Source organism: Podarcis tiliguerta (assembly GCF_965153285.1).
Source record: "Podarcis tiliguerta genome assembly, chromosome: 3".
NCBI classification, from domain to species: Eukaryota; Metazoa; Chordata; class Lepidosauria; order Squamata; family Lacertidae; genus Podarcis; species Podarcis tiliguerta.
This window is the reverse complement of record NC_139536.1, coordinates 71,238,892-71,256,084: the sequence shown is the minus strand read 5'-3', so window position 1 is coordinate 71,256,084 and position 17,193 is coordinate 71,238,892. Positions and strand designations below refer to the sequence as shown.

Below are 17,193 nucleotides of genomic sequence, written 5' to 3'. Positions count from 1 at the left end.
GAACTGAGTAATCTTAAATAGATAATTTAGCGTACTAGTTTTTTGTCCTTTTCTGCTTCAGACCTTTAATTACTGCCAACTATATTCTAAGCCAGACCTTTAATTACTGCCAGGGATATTCTAAGCCAGGAGTAGCCAACAAGGTGTCGTTCTGATGATAAAGAACTACAACTCTCAATATCACCAACAACTGGGAAAGCAGGCTGGGGCAATCCATCATCATCTGAAGGGAACCATGCCTCCTCTAGGCCTTTTCCTGAATTTTCGGCTTTCATTAAAACGCACACACCCCCCCCACAAAAAAAACAAAACCCTTTTCTGACTCTATATTAAGGAAAATGGAGAAGCAGTAAGCAATTCCTCAGTAAGTATTAGTAAACCTTCTCTAACTTCCAGTATTCTAGTAAATATAAACAAAGGCAAGAATAGGACTGAAAAGTCACAGAAACAGACATGTCCTCTTTCACTGCTTGACAATACAAAAGGTACGATTTCTGTATTTTCCTTAATTATTACAGCAGTTGGTCATGAGTTTATTATTTTTTTGGCAGGCTGTTGATTTTCCTGGCTCAAGATTTAATTAGTAGAGACTCAGTCTCTCTCTCTCTCTCTCTCTCTCTCTCTCGTGTGTATGTATTTGACCTGAGAATCACTTGGTGTGAACACTTAGCACATAATTTATGATACCCCCACTACAAAATGTCTGGCTATAAACCATCCTGCAATAATCCAAAGGCACACACAGTCCTTTACATACCTTTTCCCTTTCTTGAAATGACAACTATACTTGGGGTAGTCATAGAGTTCTGTCATTTGCTCTTTAAATAGTCCCCGGACAGCACACTGCTCAAGAAAGGGTACTGTTATCTTATTTTGTGCCTCGACAAAAGCCTGAAAGAGAAGAAACAAAACATAATGAAATAAAACAAGGGCTTTATAAAGCAACAGTTTGTATTGATCTAGATCAGGGATGGGGAGCTGATGAACTGGCAGATGTTGTTGGACTCTCAACTACCTGACCAGACAGAGGCGGAATAGCCCATGATCACAGGTTGGGCGTACAACATCTGGAGGGTCACAGGTCCGTCCCCCCCAGTCTAGAGAGTGCAATGATTTGGATGCAACTTCATAGCAGTCTTAGAGTAGAACTGAGCATACCACAGACATTATTTCAGGAATGCTGCTGCTCGTTTCATTAAGTGGCAATAACATGATATCTAAAGTGGCTTTCTAATATTCAAAACATGATAGCAATCTGTCCAGTCCACCTATTACTGACTTTTAATTTCAGCATCCTGTGTTAAAAGGGGGAGGGTGACTTTTGAGATGGATTCTTCCTGAGAGAGAAGTCTACAGTCTGCCAACTTGCTTTGCAGGTCATCAAAGGATTCTCTCAAGCAGCTTTCGGATGAAACCACTTCATACATTCAAATACAGAAAGAGATAACTATTTTACCACTTGGTCACCACACCCTGGTTGAACAAGTCAAAAAAGCAGGTCATCACAGGTATGAGTCCTGATGAGCTTTATGGGTCTCTTTGATCTAAATGCAAACTCTCTCATTTGGTGTTTAAACACAATTGCCAAGATGCCATGAAGACAAACAGTTCAGCCACCACTGAAGCGATATACGAACAGCAAAGTGAAGCACTTTAGTTCCAAGATTAACGCGAAGGCAGATTACTGCTGTTTGAATGGTATAAATGGATGGCTTAATAAATGAGCCAACATAACTGTTGGTGAAAAGGTTGCAAGAATCTCTATAGCAAGGCTGGGCTATAGCTTTTGTGCAGGCTGATCCCGTGTATGCCAACAGGATAGAAAGGCCATTCCGATGAAAATTTACTCAGAAATAAGTTCTGCTGAATGTAAAAAGGCTTAGTCCCAAGTGAGTGAATGCTGGTTTGCAACAATACAAGCAGATTCTAGTCTGCAGAATGCTCTCCCCAGGGAGGTTTGCCTGGCGCCTTCATTACATTATCTTTAGATGTCAGGGGAAAACATTCTCCTCTTCTCCCAGGCTTTGGCTAATTAAACAACCTATGGTCTTTAAAGTGGGGCAAGGTGGGTATTGTTTTGTTTGCTATTATGTCACATATTTTTGTGTTTTTATATTGTAAACCGTCCTATGATCCTCGGATGAAGGGTTGTACTGTATAGAAATTTAATAATAAAAAATTAGCTATAAATTTAGCAAAGAGAAACAGAGAATAAAAGGACCAGAAGGGGACATAATCTATTAGCTCTGATAAAACAAATGGGTACTTTCTGCAAACTATTCCATAGCATTAAACAAAATCAATTTCTTTTAACAGCTCACCAGAGAGAACAGTATTACTGCTCCAGTTCAAGGCCTCAAATAAAGTCATAAAGGTAAATTTCAAACAATTTTCTGCAATAATGAGACACAAAATGCATGTGAACCTGTGAACTGAAAATGATGAACAGCCAGATGTTTGATATTTTTAATGCAAGCAATGAAGTGTATCAGGGTTCAGTTTAAGCACATTGCACACCAAGAGTACAAGGTTCACAGAAATATTTTGATTCAAGGTGATTAACAGCCCCTCTCGCAAATGCACTCTACCTATCCTTGAAACTAATCAAAACATACTTGAGCCTGGTTGAGACATAATGGGGCCAACCTCTTAAGAGCTTGGGTATGAAGACTTAGGCTTCTCCCCTGTCCAGTGTGACATTCCCAGCATTATCCATTGTTTAGTATTGTGTTTGTATGGTGAATCCTAACAAGCTTTCTCCTTAAAGGTTTGCAAATGCTGTTCAAACCCAGATTATGAGAACAGTATTGGTTCATGCTGGTGCAGTTAAGGCTGTATAGAAAGGGAAAGAGAATTTGCACTGGAGAGGTGACAATGGTAAGGTGGGGGTAATGTCCACAAGCTCACACCCAAATATCTTAACTGTTGCTAAATTATTAAAGCTACTACATCTGCACTGCTTTGTAAGTATCCTGTCTATGGCTTGTACTTATATATTATATACTTGTACTTATATAAAATACACCTTAGTATATTTTAAATAGCATTTACTTGTGAAGATCATGCACGTGCCAACTTTGTCACTTACTCATGTAAACTTCCTTTCTGTTTCCCAACGCATGCACAAAATTTGACCCATTTGACCCAGGCAGCTCCCACCTTCCATAAACCAACATGGATCCTGAGCAAGGTCCTTTAAGAAGTTTGTAAAGTCACCCCATGCAGAAGCCTCTAGGGGGCATACAACTGCTCAGCTCAAGCCACTGCATCTTCCAAGCCCAAAATCTCACCCTTCAGCCATGCCCACACGTGATCATAGAAGAAACGTCAAGCCCAATTCTACATAACAGTGTCATAGCTTATACAAATCAATGTGGAGCATGGATGTTACTGATGTAACAGTAAGCCAGAAAGTATGCTTCATTTTAACCACAGCACCCACAAAGAAACCTAGATTTCAGATTGTCCCTTGTTTAGAGAGAGAAACAAGCTACAAACTCTGGTTCAAAAACAACACTAAACCAATTGCTCCATGGTTTGTTTCCCTGCAGAGGGGAGCAAAGTGCAAGAGCTCAGACTACATGTACCAACGTGAAACATTTGCACATTAAGGCTGAAACAAACTGTATCTTGAGCACTCCCGCTACATGTGAACATGGTCATTGAGTCATACCACTGTTCCACCGAGTCTAGTTCAGTATTGCCTATACTGACTGGGAGTGGCTCTCCAGGGTTTCAGATAAGTCTTTTCCAGTTCTACCTGGAGATACCAGGGGCTGGACCTAGGACCTTTGCTCTCTCAATGACATTTGATCCTCCCCTAGTATTTTTAAATGGAGATGTAGTGAATGGAACCTGGTGCCTTCTACAAGCAAAGCATGAACTCCATCACGGAGACTTTCAGTCCCATCCCATCTTTTCGGCCAGAGCTCCAAGGCACCGAACCCAAGACCACTGCATCCAAAGCTTGTGCTCTGACCATGAGCTGTGAGACATACAATCTAGGGAGGCTACCCCACTGTAAATACTGGGGGTCCTGAACCAGGGACTTGGGTCATTCAAACATTTCTACCCTGCACAACTAGCCAAAAACACTACAATGGTACCTCGGGTTAAGAACTTAATTCGTTCTTGAGGTCCGTTCTTAACCTGAAACTGTTCTTAACCTGAGGTACCACTTTAGCTAATGGGGCCTCTCACTGCCGCCGCGCCGCCGCCACAAGATATCTGTTCTCATCCTGAAGCAAAGTTCTTAACCCGAGGTACTATTTCTGGGTTAGCGGAGACTGTAACCTGAAGCATCTGTAACCCGAGGTACCACTGTACTCCAATCACAGTAATTGCCTGTGGACCAGTAACAGACTTCCTACAAACACAAACCTTTCTGGTGTAAGATGATCATTAGCAGAAAACTAGTTTTTGCCTGAACTGATGTTTTACTTGAGACTAGTATCACATTTGAACAGTACCGTATTTATTGCTCTATAAGACACACTTTCCCCCTCCTAAAAAGTAAGGGGAAATGTGTGTGCATCTTATGGAGCAAATGCAGGCTTCGCGGGCTATCCCAGAAGTCAGAACTGCGAGAGGGAGCGCTGCACAGCTCTGGCTACATGTACCAACATGAAACATTTACACATTAAGGCTGAAACAAACTGTATCTTGAGCACTACATGTAAATATGGCCATTGAGTTATACCACTTTTCCACCGAGCTGTTCTAGCTTCTGGCTTAGCGAAGCGAAGCCTCCACAGGGCAGCGGGGAGCCTTCATCCTGCTGCCCTGTGGAGGCTTCGTGCAGCTATCCCTGGCTTTAGCGAGAGGTGGGGGAAGGGACAGAGCATGCGGCTCCTTTCCCCACCTCCCAGAAAAGCCCTCAAGAGCCTCCTGAGGATAGCCCTGCAAAGCCTCCTGAGCGAACAGGGAGGAGCGCTACCTCTTCGCTCAGGAGGCTTCTTATTTCTTGTTTTCCTCCCCTAAAAACTAAGTGCGTCTTATGATTGGGTGCGTCTTACTTATAGAGCGAAAAATACGGTACTTTGCACCTCTACACTGCAAAGGCATTTGCCCCAAGATGTCCAGAATTATAAGGCTTACCTTTGTTTGCTCACTATCAGGATCTTCAAGCCAGCTGTATGGATCACATATTTTGCAGCCATGATAGTCGTCCACCTGATTTTAAAATATACAGAGAGATTTGTTTTTTAAAAGATTGCTTTACAAGCACTTTATGAGTGGCATTAAATAAGTTATTACAGCTTAATACACTGCTGAAAACTGGAGGATGCAATAGGCAACTAATTTCATCAAGCTGCCCTGGCAGCAGAATAATAGCCTCTTCCAAACAAATGAAGTTAATCAAGCATAACCAACCCAGAGAATTTATGTGCCGATGTAGTTTTGGACCTTCTGTTTTTATTAACAAAAGAGAGAACTCTCAGCCACTGATTATAACTTGGCATGGGAAAAAGATGGGTAATGGAGATCAATACAGTGGACCCTCCGGATATGAACTTAAGTCGTTCTGGGACTCCGTACGTACCTAAAAAGTCCGCATCTAGAGGTGCCACTTTCGCAACCCGAAAGTTACGTTACCCGAAGGTAACATAACCTGAGGGCTTCTAAAAACACAACAGCAGTTTGGAACAAAACCCCAAGATAGGACTTCTGCAATCGCTATACTGAAGCCACAGGTCTCTCTTTGGATGTACTGTATGGCTTTTCACTCCCTAACTAGCTGCCTATTATGCTCTCAACACAGTAGACCTGTTCAGGGATTTCTAATTCCAGAAATGAGTCACACTTGCTGGGTGCATCTGCAAGGGAAAATGCTTGTGCTCTTGGTTTGGTGCTATAGCACTAAACAGCAAGCACTAGAAGGATTCAGGTGTCATAGCAGTCTGAAAGGACATTAGGCAGGGATGGGGACTCCAAATGTTGCTGGACCAAAATTTCAATCATCCTCATGGGAGTTGGAGTTGAGCAATATCTGGAGAGCAAGTGGTTAACCGCTCAATGTCAGCACCTGAACTTGGGAGAACATCCTTCATGCAAAGCCTATACAGTGGTGCCTCGCAAGACGAAAAGAATCCGTTCTGTGAGTCTCTTCGTCTTGCGGTTTTCTCGTCTTGCGAAGCAAGCCCATTAGCGGATTAGCGCTATTAGCGGTTTAGCGGCTATTAAAGGTAAAGGTAAAGGTACCCCTGCCCGTACGGGCCAGTCTTGACAAACTCTAGGGTTGTGCGCTCATCTCACTCTAGAGGCCGGGAGCCAGCGCTGTCCGCAGACACTTCCGGGTCACGTGGCCAGCGTGACAAGCTGCATCTGGCGAATCAGTGCAGCACACGGAACGCCGTTTACCTTCCCGCTAGTAAGCGGTCCCTATTTATCTACTTGCACCCGGGGGTGCTTTCGAACTGCTAGGTTGGCAGGTGCTGGGACCGAGCGACGGGAGCGCACCCCGCTGCGGTGATTCAAACCGCCGACCTTTCGATCGGCAAGTCCTAGGCGCTGAGGCTTTTACCCACAGCGCCACCCGGGTCACCCACAGTGCCACCCGGGTTAGCGGCTATTAGCGGCTATTAAAGGCTTAAGGGATTAGCGGATTAGCTGCTAAAAGGCTATTAGCAGCTTAGTGCCTTAGAAAAAGGGGGTGGGGAGCGAAAAAAACACCCCAGGAATCGCAAAACATTTTCGTCTTGCGAAGCAAGCCCATAGAGAAATTCGTCCTGCGAAGCACCTCCAAAACGGAAAATCCTTTCGTCTAGCGGGTTTTCCGTCTTGCGAGGCATTCGTCTTGCGGGGCACCACTGTACATGTGGCTCTCCAGATTGGACTCCCAACTTCCATCATATTAAAAGCTAGTACTTCAGTGAGGGAAGATATATCTAGCTGTAAATTTAAACACAGAGAACCTAAAGAAATGAGCAACATTCTGCTAACAGGTTATAAAAGACTGCAGTATGGCTGGAAGTTCTTTTGTTGCTAGTGAAACTCTACTACGTAAAACTCTGGGAGGGACTTCTGAACAATATCAGCAATTTTATTTACAAAAGGGTTATGGAATGTTTGTTACCAGCACAGGGCAGAGCAAGCTTGACCCTTCTCTGCCTAATGAAATATTTGATTAAAAGTATTATTTTCTGTAGCCTATTAGCCTGAGAATGTTATAATTGGAACAGAGTCACAGATTTTAAGAAATGGGGAGTACAATTAAATCTATAATTTAAAGGCTGGTCAAATTCTTTGGTTATTTTATCATTTTTGTTTTCCTTCATACAAGGCACTGCTTTTTCCATATCATGGAAAAGTAAAGCTGTTAACAGGTATTGTTTGTCAAACTTCCAGTTAAGATTTTCAGCACAAAACTACAAGAACATGGTAAGCTGGGAGCGGAAGCTCCCAAATTAATAGAACTTGTGCTACAAAGAATTAAGAGGTAGCTTCTCTAGACCAGGGCTGAAAATCTTTGCTCTGTAAGATCCAATTCCCATCAGTCCCAGCCAGCAAGGCAAATGGTCAGGAATGACAGGACTTGTAACAAAATATTAATCTTGAGGGTTACAGCTTCCAACACCTGCTCTAATTCAGGGCTCATCCACACTTCTGCTTGTGCCATGCCTAGAAAGCATGTGTCCGAGGAGTTTCCTGATTGCCCCATGCTCCCTAGGCACGGATTGGTTTTCCCCTTGCCCTGCTCCTTTCCAAGGGAAAACCTGATCAAAAACCTGAACTACCATTTATTCTGATTGAGCGCTGAAGTGTGGTTTTCACCAGTGGGGGGGGGGGGGGAGCAGCAGGACTCCTTTCTCTTCTGCTGCAAGGAAACACCACCTGTTTCTTTTAGAGATTTATATACGGCTTGATTTTCAGAATTCCCAAGCGGCACTATCCATACACCAGCCCCAGCTGCACAACCATACCTTCCACCTCTAAAGTTCTATAATTTTATTATTTTAACCCAGCCCATTGCGCACCCCCAGTGGAGAGCCACTGTGCTGCACAAAGCTATTTACAGGGCAGACACAGGCAAGCCAATCTGGTTACTGGCCAATCTGATTTGAGGAAATTATGTCTTCCTGCTTGAGCAACAGGTGCTTGTTTTTGGGGCTCGTAGATTGTGCAAGACAAAAAAATGTGTCAGCATTAAACTTCTGCAGCTCGCACTGTGTCGTTGGGTGGCAAAAGTGGCCCCCGATCCTCTCCAGGAATGCCCACACCTGCCGAAATAACCCACGGCGGCCGTCCTAGCAATCCCCACACCCTCAAGTAGTGGAGAGAGGCAGGAGATAAACGACACCGGTGGTTTGAGACCAAACCGGCCAGGAAGGAAAGACTGGTGTGTGGATGGGTGTGCAAAGGACACGGCCCTGCATCACACCTGCATCCATTCCCTTCAAACACAAATCATCAGGCTTGACGGGGAAAGTCCGCAGGGTGTGATAGATGCGGGAAGCCTTTCCACGCCGGGTCGCCGGTGGCCGAGGAGGAAGGAGAGGAGGCAGGAAGCAACCGGGTCCCGGAAGCTGCCCCAGAGACGGGAGCTGCCCCGGGACTCCTGGGGGGGGCGTGTTGGGGGGCTCCGGGGGCGGGAGGTGGGGGCCAGGGAGCTACTCACAGATGTCTCTTCGCGGTACACCTCGGGGTACTGGAAAAGCTGCATGCTGCTGCTGCTGGCGGCGGCGGCGGGTTGCGGGGAAAGGCAGGCGCCGTGGCGGAGCAGGCGGCAATGGGGCGGCGTGCAGGAAGAGGAGGGGCCCGGTGGGGCGAGGCGCCGCTCGGCTTCCCCTTCAGCCGAAGACAGGCAGGCTGGAGCTCCGCCGCCGCAGCCGCGAAAGGGCCCTCCCACTCGCCGGCGAGGAGCTGCCACCTCCGGCAAGAGGCAAGAGAAGCGAGCGGAGCAGGACCAGGAGGCCGCGCGGCTCCCCCTGCAGTAAAGCGCCAGCATGGCCGATGCCGTCCATGCATTCGAAGCGGGGCTTTCTCCCAAGGCATCCTGGGAACTGTAGTTTAGTCCCTCAGAGAGCGGCCGACGCACCTGAACCCATTGTAGCAGCAGCTCCCAGGATTCTTAACGGGGTCGGGGTGGGAATGTGGTTTAAATGTACGGTGTTTACGCAACGCAACCTGCCCCCCCGCCAGCAAACTCCGAAGGGTTCAAAAGCCATGTTCGGTATTCTGGTCAGCCTGATAAAAGGTCTAGCCCTACTACGTTTTTCATAGAGCGAAGGAGGGACTCCAAATGTCATCTAGTCCAACCCCCTGCAATGCAGGAATACAAAGAGACTGCATATATATATACTCCCCCATCACTTTCAGAGAGAGATAAATTAGCCTTGTTCACGTGAAACAATAAACCATGAGTTTGTGAAATAGAAATCTCTTGCTTCTTTATCATAGAGTTGGAAGGGACCCAAGGGTCATCTAGTCCAACCCCCGGCTGCAATGCAGGAATCTCAGCTAAAGCATCCATGACAGATGCACCCAACCTCAGCTTTAAAACCTCCAAGGATGGAGAGTCCGTCACCTTCCGTGGGAGACTGCCCCCCTGTCTTTAACAGCTCTTACTGTCAGAAAATTCTTCCTGGTGTTTAGTCGGACTCTCCTTCCTTGTGACTTGAAGTCATTGGTTTAGGTCCTCCCCACTGAAGCAGGAGAAAACAAGCTTGCTCCACCCTCTATGTGACAGCCCATTTGATATTTGAAGGTGGTTATCATATTTCCTGTCAGTCTCCTCTTTTCTATGCTGCTACCCAGTTCCTTCAACCACTCCTCACAAGTTTAGGTTTCCTGTCCCTTGATCATCTTGGTCACCCTCCTCTGCACACACTTCAGCTTGTCAATATCCATCTTAAACTGTGGTGCCCAGAACAGGACACAGTATTCTAGGTGTGGTCTGACCAAGGCAGAATAAAGTCATACTGTGGTACCTCGGGTCACATACACAGACCTCCGGAACGAATTACCGTATTTTTTGCTCTATAAGACTCACTTTTTCCCTCCTAAAAAGTAAGGGAAAATGTTTGTGCGTCTTATGGAGCGAATGCAGGCTGCGCAGCTATCCCAGAAGCCAGAACAGCAAGAGGGATTGCTGCTTTCACTGCGCAGTGATCCCTCTTGCTGTTCTGGCTTCTGAGATTCAGAATATTTTTTTCTTGTTTTCCTCCTCCAAAGACTAGGTGCGTCTTATGGTCTGGTGCGTCTTATAGAGCGAAAAATACGGTAAGTACTTAACCCGAGGTACCACTGTACTATTACTTTGCTTGACCTAGACACTTTATTTCAGTTGATGCAGCCTAGAATAGCATTAGCTCTTTTATTTTATTTTATTTTTGCTGCTGAATCACATTGTTGATTTATATTAAGCTTGTGGTCCACCAAGTCCCCTAGATTCCTGGCAAGCCAGGTGTCCCCCATCTTATATTGGTGCAGCTGGTTATTCCAGCCTAAGTTCAAAACCTTACATGTATCCCCTACTGAAATTCATTTTGTTAGTTTAAACCCAGTTCTCCAACCTGTTAAGGTCATCTTGAATCCTGATTCTGTCTTCTGTCTTCATCAGCTCTCCCTGCTAGTACAGTGGCATCTACAAATTTGTTAAGCATCCCCTCAATTCCTTCATCCAAGTGGTTTATAAAGATTTTAAACAGCAATGAGTCCAGAACAGAACCCTGTGGCATCCCACTTGTCACTTTTTTCCAGTGACAAGTGGAGTGTCAAGGAACCATTAGTGAATTTAGGGGTTTTCTGAATTTGCCATAAAGTAAACACCTTTGAATACAATAAAATATACTTCTGAGTATAAATACATAAGATTGCAATGTGAATCCCAACTGTGGCAAATGAGAGCTTCTATTTTCAACCCTATTTTTCTTTTTCTCTGTCCCCATATGTATGTACATATACCTGCCCATTTAGGTTTCTATTCTGTATATCTGAAAATGCTGAATAAAATTGCTAGAATTAAAATTGTTAAGCCATTGTACCACAGAAACCTTTGTAAAAAATTGTATACCAATGAACTAATCTGGTCAATCTTCCAGGGGAGAGGAAGGGTTCAATTTCCATTTAATATTATACTTTTCCTTCAGAAAAATGAAGGACAAAAATACTGGTATCCTTAGAAGGAGACATCTGAGAAAATCCTATTTTAAATTTATACAGACTTGATGAGGTTTCACCCCTTTTCTTCCAAGCCCTTGTTAGGGTGGCATGTACCAAAGAAGAGAGGCCTTGTGAACCTTTAATTGTGAAGAAAAGGGAGTTTCAGCAGGTGGAGTTTGCATTACAACTATACTTGTTGAAATTCCCTTTTCTACATGAGAAGTATGTGTCATTCTAGACTCCTTTGGGAGATGGATGGGATATACATTTAATAGAGGAATGCAGCCTATGGATTTTTTATAATGTATAAATATACGAAATCATTACGATCACTGCACACCATAATTTTATAGATTACAAAATATGTGGGGTGATAGTCATCTATATTTTATTCAGAGTAGACCTGTTGAAATTAATGGATCTAATTTACTCATGTTCATTAATTTCAGTGCGTCAGTAAAATACTGAGTTGAATATTACCTGAAATTTACAATAAAAGGTGTATAAAATATAAACTCTTCACAGGAGTGGGGGGGGGGGGGGCTGCTAAAAGCATTTTTGTTTAGACAAGCATACCCAGATATGTAGAATGTTGATATGTGTTTTAATCTGTTATTAGTTCATCACTGATTTTGATTTTTTAAAAATGTATTAAATAGTTGTTTTTACCTAGTTTTAATGATAATTTTATCAGTTTATATTCATTGCTCCACATGCATTCAGGTGGGACCAGAGTTGCAAAGTTAGCTCTAAAGATCTGTCATTCCATGTTCACCTTTCATTCGATCATTTTGATATATCAGTAACTAGAAACTCTTAAAGAATTTTCCTTTCATTTTAATCTAATTTATTATTCTATTTTTAAAAGTTATATATTAGTATAGAACCTGTGCTTCTGAAATGTATCAGGAGGTGGCAGCAAAACCACACTGTTTCTCTGTCTCACCGACAGCAGTCAAAACATCTTAATTGTGCTCGGGTTGCCCTGACGAATACTTTACATTAGTATTTAAAATCATAAGAACATTTTGATAAGAACAGCCATCTTGATGGCAGTGTGCCTACAGATGTTCCCCTCCCAGTAATTAACCTTGCTTAAGTGGTTTCTAGAGGGACGCGGGTGGCGCTGTGGGTAAAAGCTCAGCGCCTAGGACTTGCCGATCGCATGGTCGGCGGTTCGAATCCCCGCCGCGGGGTGCGCTCCTGTTGTTCGGTCCCAGTGCCTGCCAACCTAGCAGTTCGAAAGCACCTCCGGGTGCAAGTAGATAAATAGGGACCGCTTACTGGCGGGAAGGTAAACGGCGTTTCCGTGTGCTGCGCTGGCTCGCCAGATGCAGCTTGTCACGCTGGCCACGTGACCCGGAAGTGTCTGCGGACAGCGCTGGCTCCTGGCCTATAGAGTGAGATGAGCGCACAACCCTAGAGTCTGGCAAGACCGGCCCCTACGGGCAGGGGTACCTTTACCTTTACCTTTAAGTGGTTTCTATTTAATTGATTTTAACTGGTTTATGTTTATTCTTGCTTGACATCTTGCATACGTAGACATAATTTTCAGTGTATGAAATAATTAACTCTTTCCAGAGCATTTGCTCCTTTGTACCAAACTCTCTTGTGGTAAGCAATAGGTTTTGAAAACAGTAGGTTTATTATGTTCATTGTGGGTGTGGATGTGCATCTGTGCTTCTCTGCCTGTGTATATGCAATCTAAACAAAACTTAAGCAGAGCTGCCTTCAAGTAGCCTCTGGACTATAGCACAATGCAGGCAGTTCAAGCTATCCTCCACTCTCCAGGGAGGGAACCCTGTGGTCCTTCTTCCAGATCTTGATGGGCTCTAACTACCATCAGCCCCAGTCAGCATAGCCAGTAGGGAAGATGGGAGCTTGTAGTCCAACAATGTTGGCTTTATTTAATTGCACTGAGGTGGGGGCTGACAGTATACAGTGCTATTGTGTCAGTTTCTTGACCACTGTTTCCTATGTACTGTATGCTCAGGAGGGGTTATAGTCCAACAAAACAGAGAGAGACTTGAAATCATTTGTTAAAAGTGCTGGTTTTCACCTTCTCAGTACCACAAACTATTTATGTTCAAGGAGCTTGAGGTGATATATATCAGTGGTGTCCAAACTTTTTGCAAAGAAGGCCAGATTTGATGAAGTGAAGGGCTGTGGGGGCTGACCAAAGGGCCAACCAATGTTGTTGACCTTTTTTTAGGATTAAAGTTGTTTTTTAAGATTCTACCCCGGGAAATAAACTGCCATAGGAGCCGGATTAAACCGACCGACGAGCCAGATTAGGCCCCCGAAACGGACTTTGGACATGCCTGATGTATATGGTTTGCCCACCCTCCACCCCATTTATCCACCGAATGACAGGTTAGTCTGAGAGATAGTGCCTTGCTCAAGGACTTCCAGGAAGCTTCATGACTGAAAGAGGACTTGAACTCCTCTCTCCCTGGTCCTAGACTATATACGCCATCTTCATTAATTCTGGGTGGTCTAGGTGGTGGTAGGGTGAAGGTCATAGTCCTAAATGTGCTGAGGACAGAGACTTCTCAGAAAGGTGGCATTCCACAAGAGTGATTTTTTAAAGAATTGAAAAGATTAGTAACATTGTGTTATGTACTGAGTTGAATAGGATCCAAACTGCAGCAGTCTGATTGGTCCTAGAACAATAGGATCCAAAATGCAGCAGTCTGATTGGTCCTAGAACAATAGGATTCAGAATGCAGCAGTAGTGAAATGTACTCAGAGTCGCAAAGTGATTTCATGCTCTTTATTCAGCTCATAGTGATGAGGAGGAATGAATGAATGTCCCCTCAAAGTATCTGCTTTATATACATTATTTACACAAGGGGCTGCACATGATTGGCTAATTCTGGAATTCTACTGTAAGCCAATCAGGTTGTGGATTCACTTATATCTGGAGCATGATTGGGTGGTTCCTGCCAACCAACCATACTGCTGCATTGTTCTAGGACCAATCAGACTGCTGCATTCTGGGTTATTTGTGGGGCCTGCCTGGTGTTTTTACATGAGTGGAATGTATGCTTTTATTTAAAATGCATCTCTGGGTTATTTGTGGGGCATAGGAATTTGTTCATTATTTTTTCCCCAAAATATAGTCCGGCCCCCCACAAGGTCTGAGGGACAGTGGACCGGCCCCCTTCTGAAAAAGTTTGCTGACCCCTGCTCAAGAGGCTGTCATTTTTGAGCAAATAAATAAAGGAGATGTAACACACATTTGCACTCTTTGTAAATAAAAGGACACATTCTACTCACGTACAGTAAAAACACACTGATTCCTGGAACCACCTAGAAGGCGATTGGGCCAGATCTGGTCCCCAGGCCTTAGTTTGCCCACCCATGCTCTTGAGGATTCTTCTGACTTACAAAGAGTGCAAATGTGTGTTACATCTCATTGACCACTTATTCTTTCCCTTCCTTCCACTTCTGGAACATTTGATTTTTATCCATTTATATACTCCTGCTCATGATTTGTACCTTCTGAACCAATAAGGTTGCCTCTGTGTGTGCATGCACGGCAAAAACATGTTAATGATCATGTCTGCTGACTGACTTTATTTTTGCCTTTATTGTTGTGAATTGTACAATATTTGCTGAAGTACAATATTTACTGAAGTGCAATACGGGTTGTTAACATATCAGATGAACTTGCAAAAGACTGCAGCTCATTTAAAGATAAATGCTATCTAAACCTTGTGAGGAATAAACCGATTGTGTCAAGAAATGGACCTTTCTCCTCAGATAATGTATGAGATTTGTGTAAAGTATGCAACTGTTGAATGGTCTTGCAAAAGACATAAGTATGTCAAACAAGAGTGAACAGGTTTTCTTTCACCTTCAATGTAAGGTAAGTGTCTGGTACTAGTAATTATCAACAGAGCTGTTAAAATGAATTACTTAGAGAAGTGGTATATAAAGGTAAACTATTAAAGAGTAATTACGTAAACTTTGCCAAGGTATGTGATTTTTTTAATGTGTGTCAAAAGCTATGTTTAATTTAAAAATAGCAAAAAGTTTTCTTCCATTAGAAGTGCCACTAGCGCACATTAATTCACATTGAGTTTTCCAAAAGTGTTTAAAAGGGTTGTAACAGCCTGCCCCTCTCAAGACAGAAGGCAGAGCCAAAGAGCACATTTAAAGCACATACAACACACATTTAAAGCAGATGACTTCCCCTATCCAGGGAACTGTAGTTTGTTAAGGGTGCTGGGAATTGTAGATTGGGGGGGGGGGGCTACAGTTCCCAGGATTCTTTGGTGGAAGACATGATATTAATAAAACATTAATATTCATGTTTAGATGCATGTTATTTACATTAATAATCCCGGAAACAAATGTAGCTTCCAAAAATAATTGCTGCTCAACACCACTATGATGGATCACTTTTATTCCTGTTTTGGAGGTGGGGAACTGAGATTAAGGTTGCTTTCTTTAATGGGGCATCCATATGAAACTGTCAGCCGAGCCTGCTCATTCACTGAGGGCATCTGTGACCTTGTTCTGGGTGAACTGAACTTTGGAAGCTGAGTAGGTAGCTACTAGAAATATGGCCTTCTCTGTGTTGGCATCCTGAGGATATGACACCACTTGGTTTTTTCCTCTTGAGTTTTAGTAGAGGAACAGTATGCTCTGTGATTTGCCATTTTGCTGGTAGCGGTTCTGTTACTGCCTTATAGCTATGTCCTAGCAAAGCAGCTTCTGCCAACCTGGTGCCTTCCAGGTGTTTAGAATTGCTGCACTGGCTGGGGCTGATCCAAAACAACTGGAGGGCACCAAGTTGATGAAGGCTGTGGCGGAGAGTGTTGACACTGGAGTATCCATGCTAGAAAGGAGAATAGGGCTAAAAGGACAAGCCATGATTTCTTTAGAATCTCATTCTTGTTCTCCAACCTTGAGCACATTACCCAGCCCATGTTATAAAACACTTGCATACGCAGAAAAGGTTTTCCTGGGAGGAAAATGTGACTTTTCCCTATCTTCCTATCATGAGTTCACAGCTTTGTGTTATGCAAGTTTTTGGGATGGTGTGTGTGTATGGGGGGGGGGGGGAATCTGTTGAAACCAAGGGTATTTGACCCTGACCACAGACTTCTTATCCTTTTGCAAACAACACAAACATTCCAATTGACACTAAGTGCTCTCCCGATATCTGATGTGAAACCTTCCAACCTACTTCCACATAGTAAACATTCAGACACAGGAGGAAGCCATTTCCCTGCTAGCAGTTTTTCTTACATTTGCTTAGTATTAAGCTGTTCATATATTAGAGATGGGATCTTTAAGAAGCCACACCCATAGTCAAGAACTGATGCTGCTTACTTATTCTATTCATTCTTACATGGGGCTGGTGTGATCTTCCTTCCAAGGGACTGCTCTGATTTATATCTGCTTTGCTTCAAAAATGCTGCAGAATCAGGTGCTCTTGAAGAATGGGAATTCAGAATTTGTATTTGTGAAACATGCTGGCTCTAGAATACAATTAGAATTGTTAAGTTGGAAGGGACCCCAAGCGTCATCTAATCCAATCCCCTGTTAATTCATTGCCTCAAAACATCTAGCTTTTAAGACTTCCTCCCCACTCCCATTGTTTCAGGATTGTTATTTGTTTTGTTCCTCTCAACAAAACTAGGAAGTAAATCACAATTATTAACATTTTACAATTGGAGACGTGAAGCTGGGATAGATTTGCTTGAAGTCAGCAAAGAGCTGAGTCACTTGTGGACCAATCTGAACCTAGTATAGACCTAGGTTACCAGACATTCCCAGGGATAGTCACCGGATTTACAAATCAGTCCCCATACAAAATCTATTGAAGCTGAAAAGTGTCCACAGACTCATTGAAAAAAATCTGGTAACCTTATTATAGACCAGGGGTCAGCAAACCTTTTCAGCAGGGGGCTGGTCCACTGTCCCTCAGACCTTGTGGGGCGCCGGACTATATTTTTGGGGAAAATTGAACAAATTCCTATGCCTTACAAATAACACAGAGATGCATTTTAAATAAAAGCACACATTCTACTCATGTAAAAACACGCTGATTCCCAGACTGTCTGCAGGCCACATTGA

At 43.6% G+C, this 17,193-nt stretch overlaps 1 protein-coding gene across 1 annotated transcript in view; it reads right to left on the bottom strand.

Moving 5' to 3' along the window:
- PREP (prolyl endopeptidase) overlaps positions 1 to 8,981 on the bottom strand; it is a 59,077-nt gene extending 50,096 nt beyond the window's left edge. The window contains exons 1-3 of the mRNA XM_083435248.1: positions 8,618 to 8,981; positions 5,098 to 5,172; positions 758 to 891 (exon numbers count right to left, since the gene is read on the bottom strand). Coding sequence (XP_083291374.1) covers positions 758 to 891; positions 5,098 to 5,172; positions 8,618 to 8,947 — 539 coding nt within the window. The 5' untranslated portion in view covers positions 8,948 to 8,981. The remainder of the gene's footprint in view (positions 1 to 757; positions 892 to 5,097; positions 5,173 to 8,617) is intronic.
- Positions 8,982 to 17,193: the final 8,212 nt, after the last annotated feature.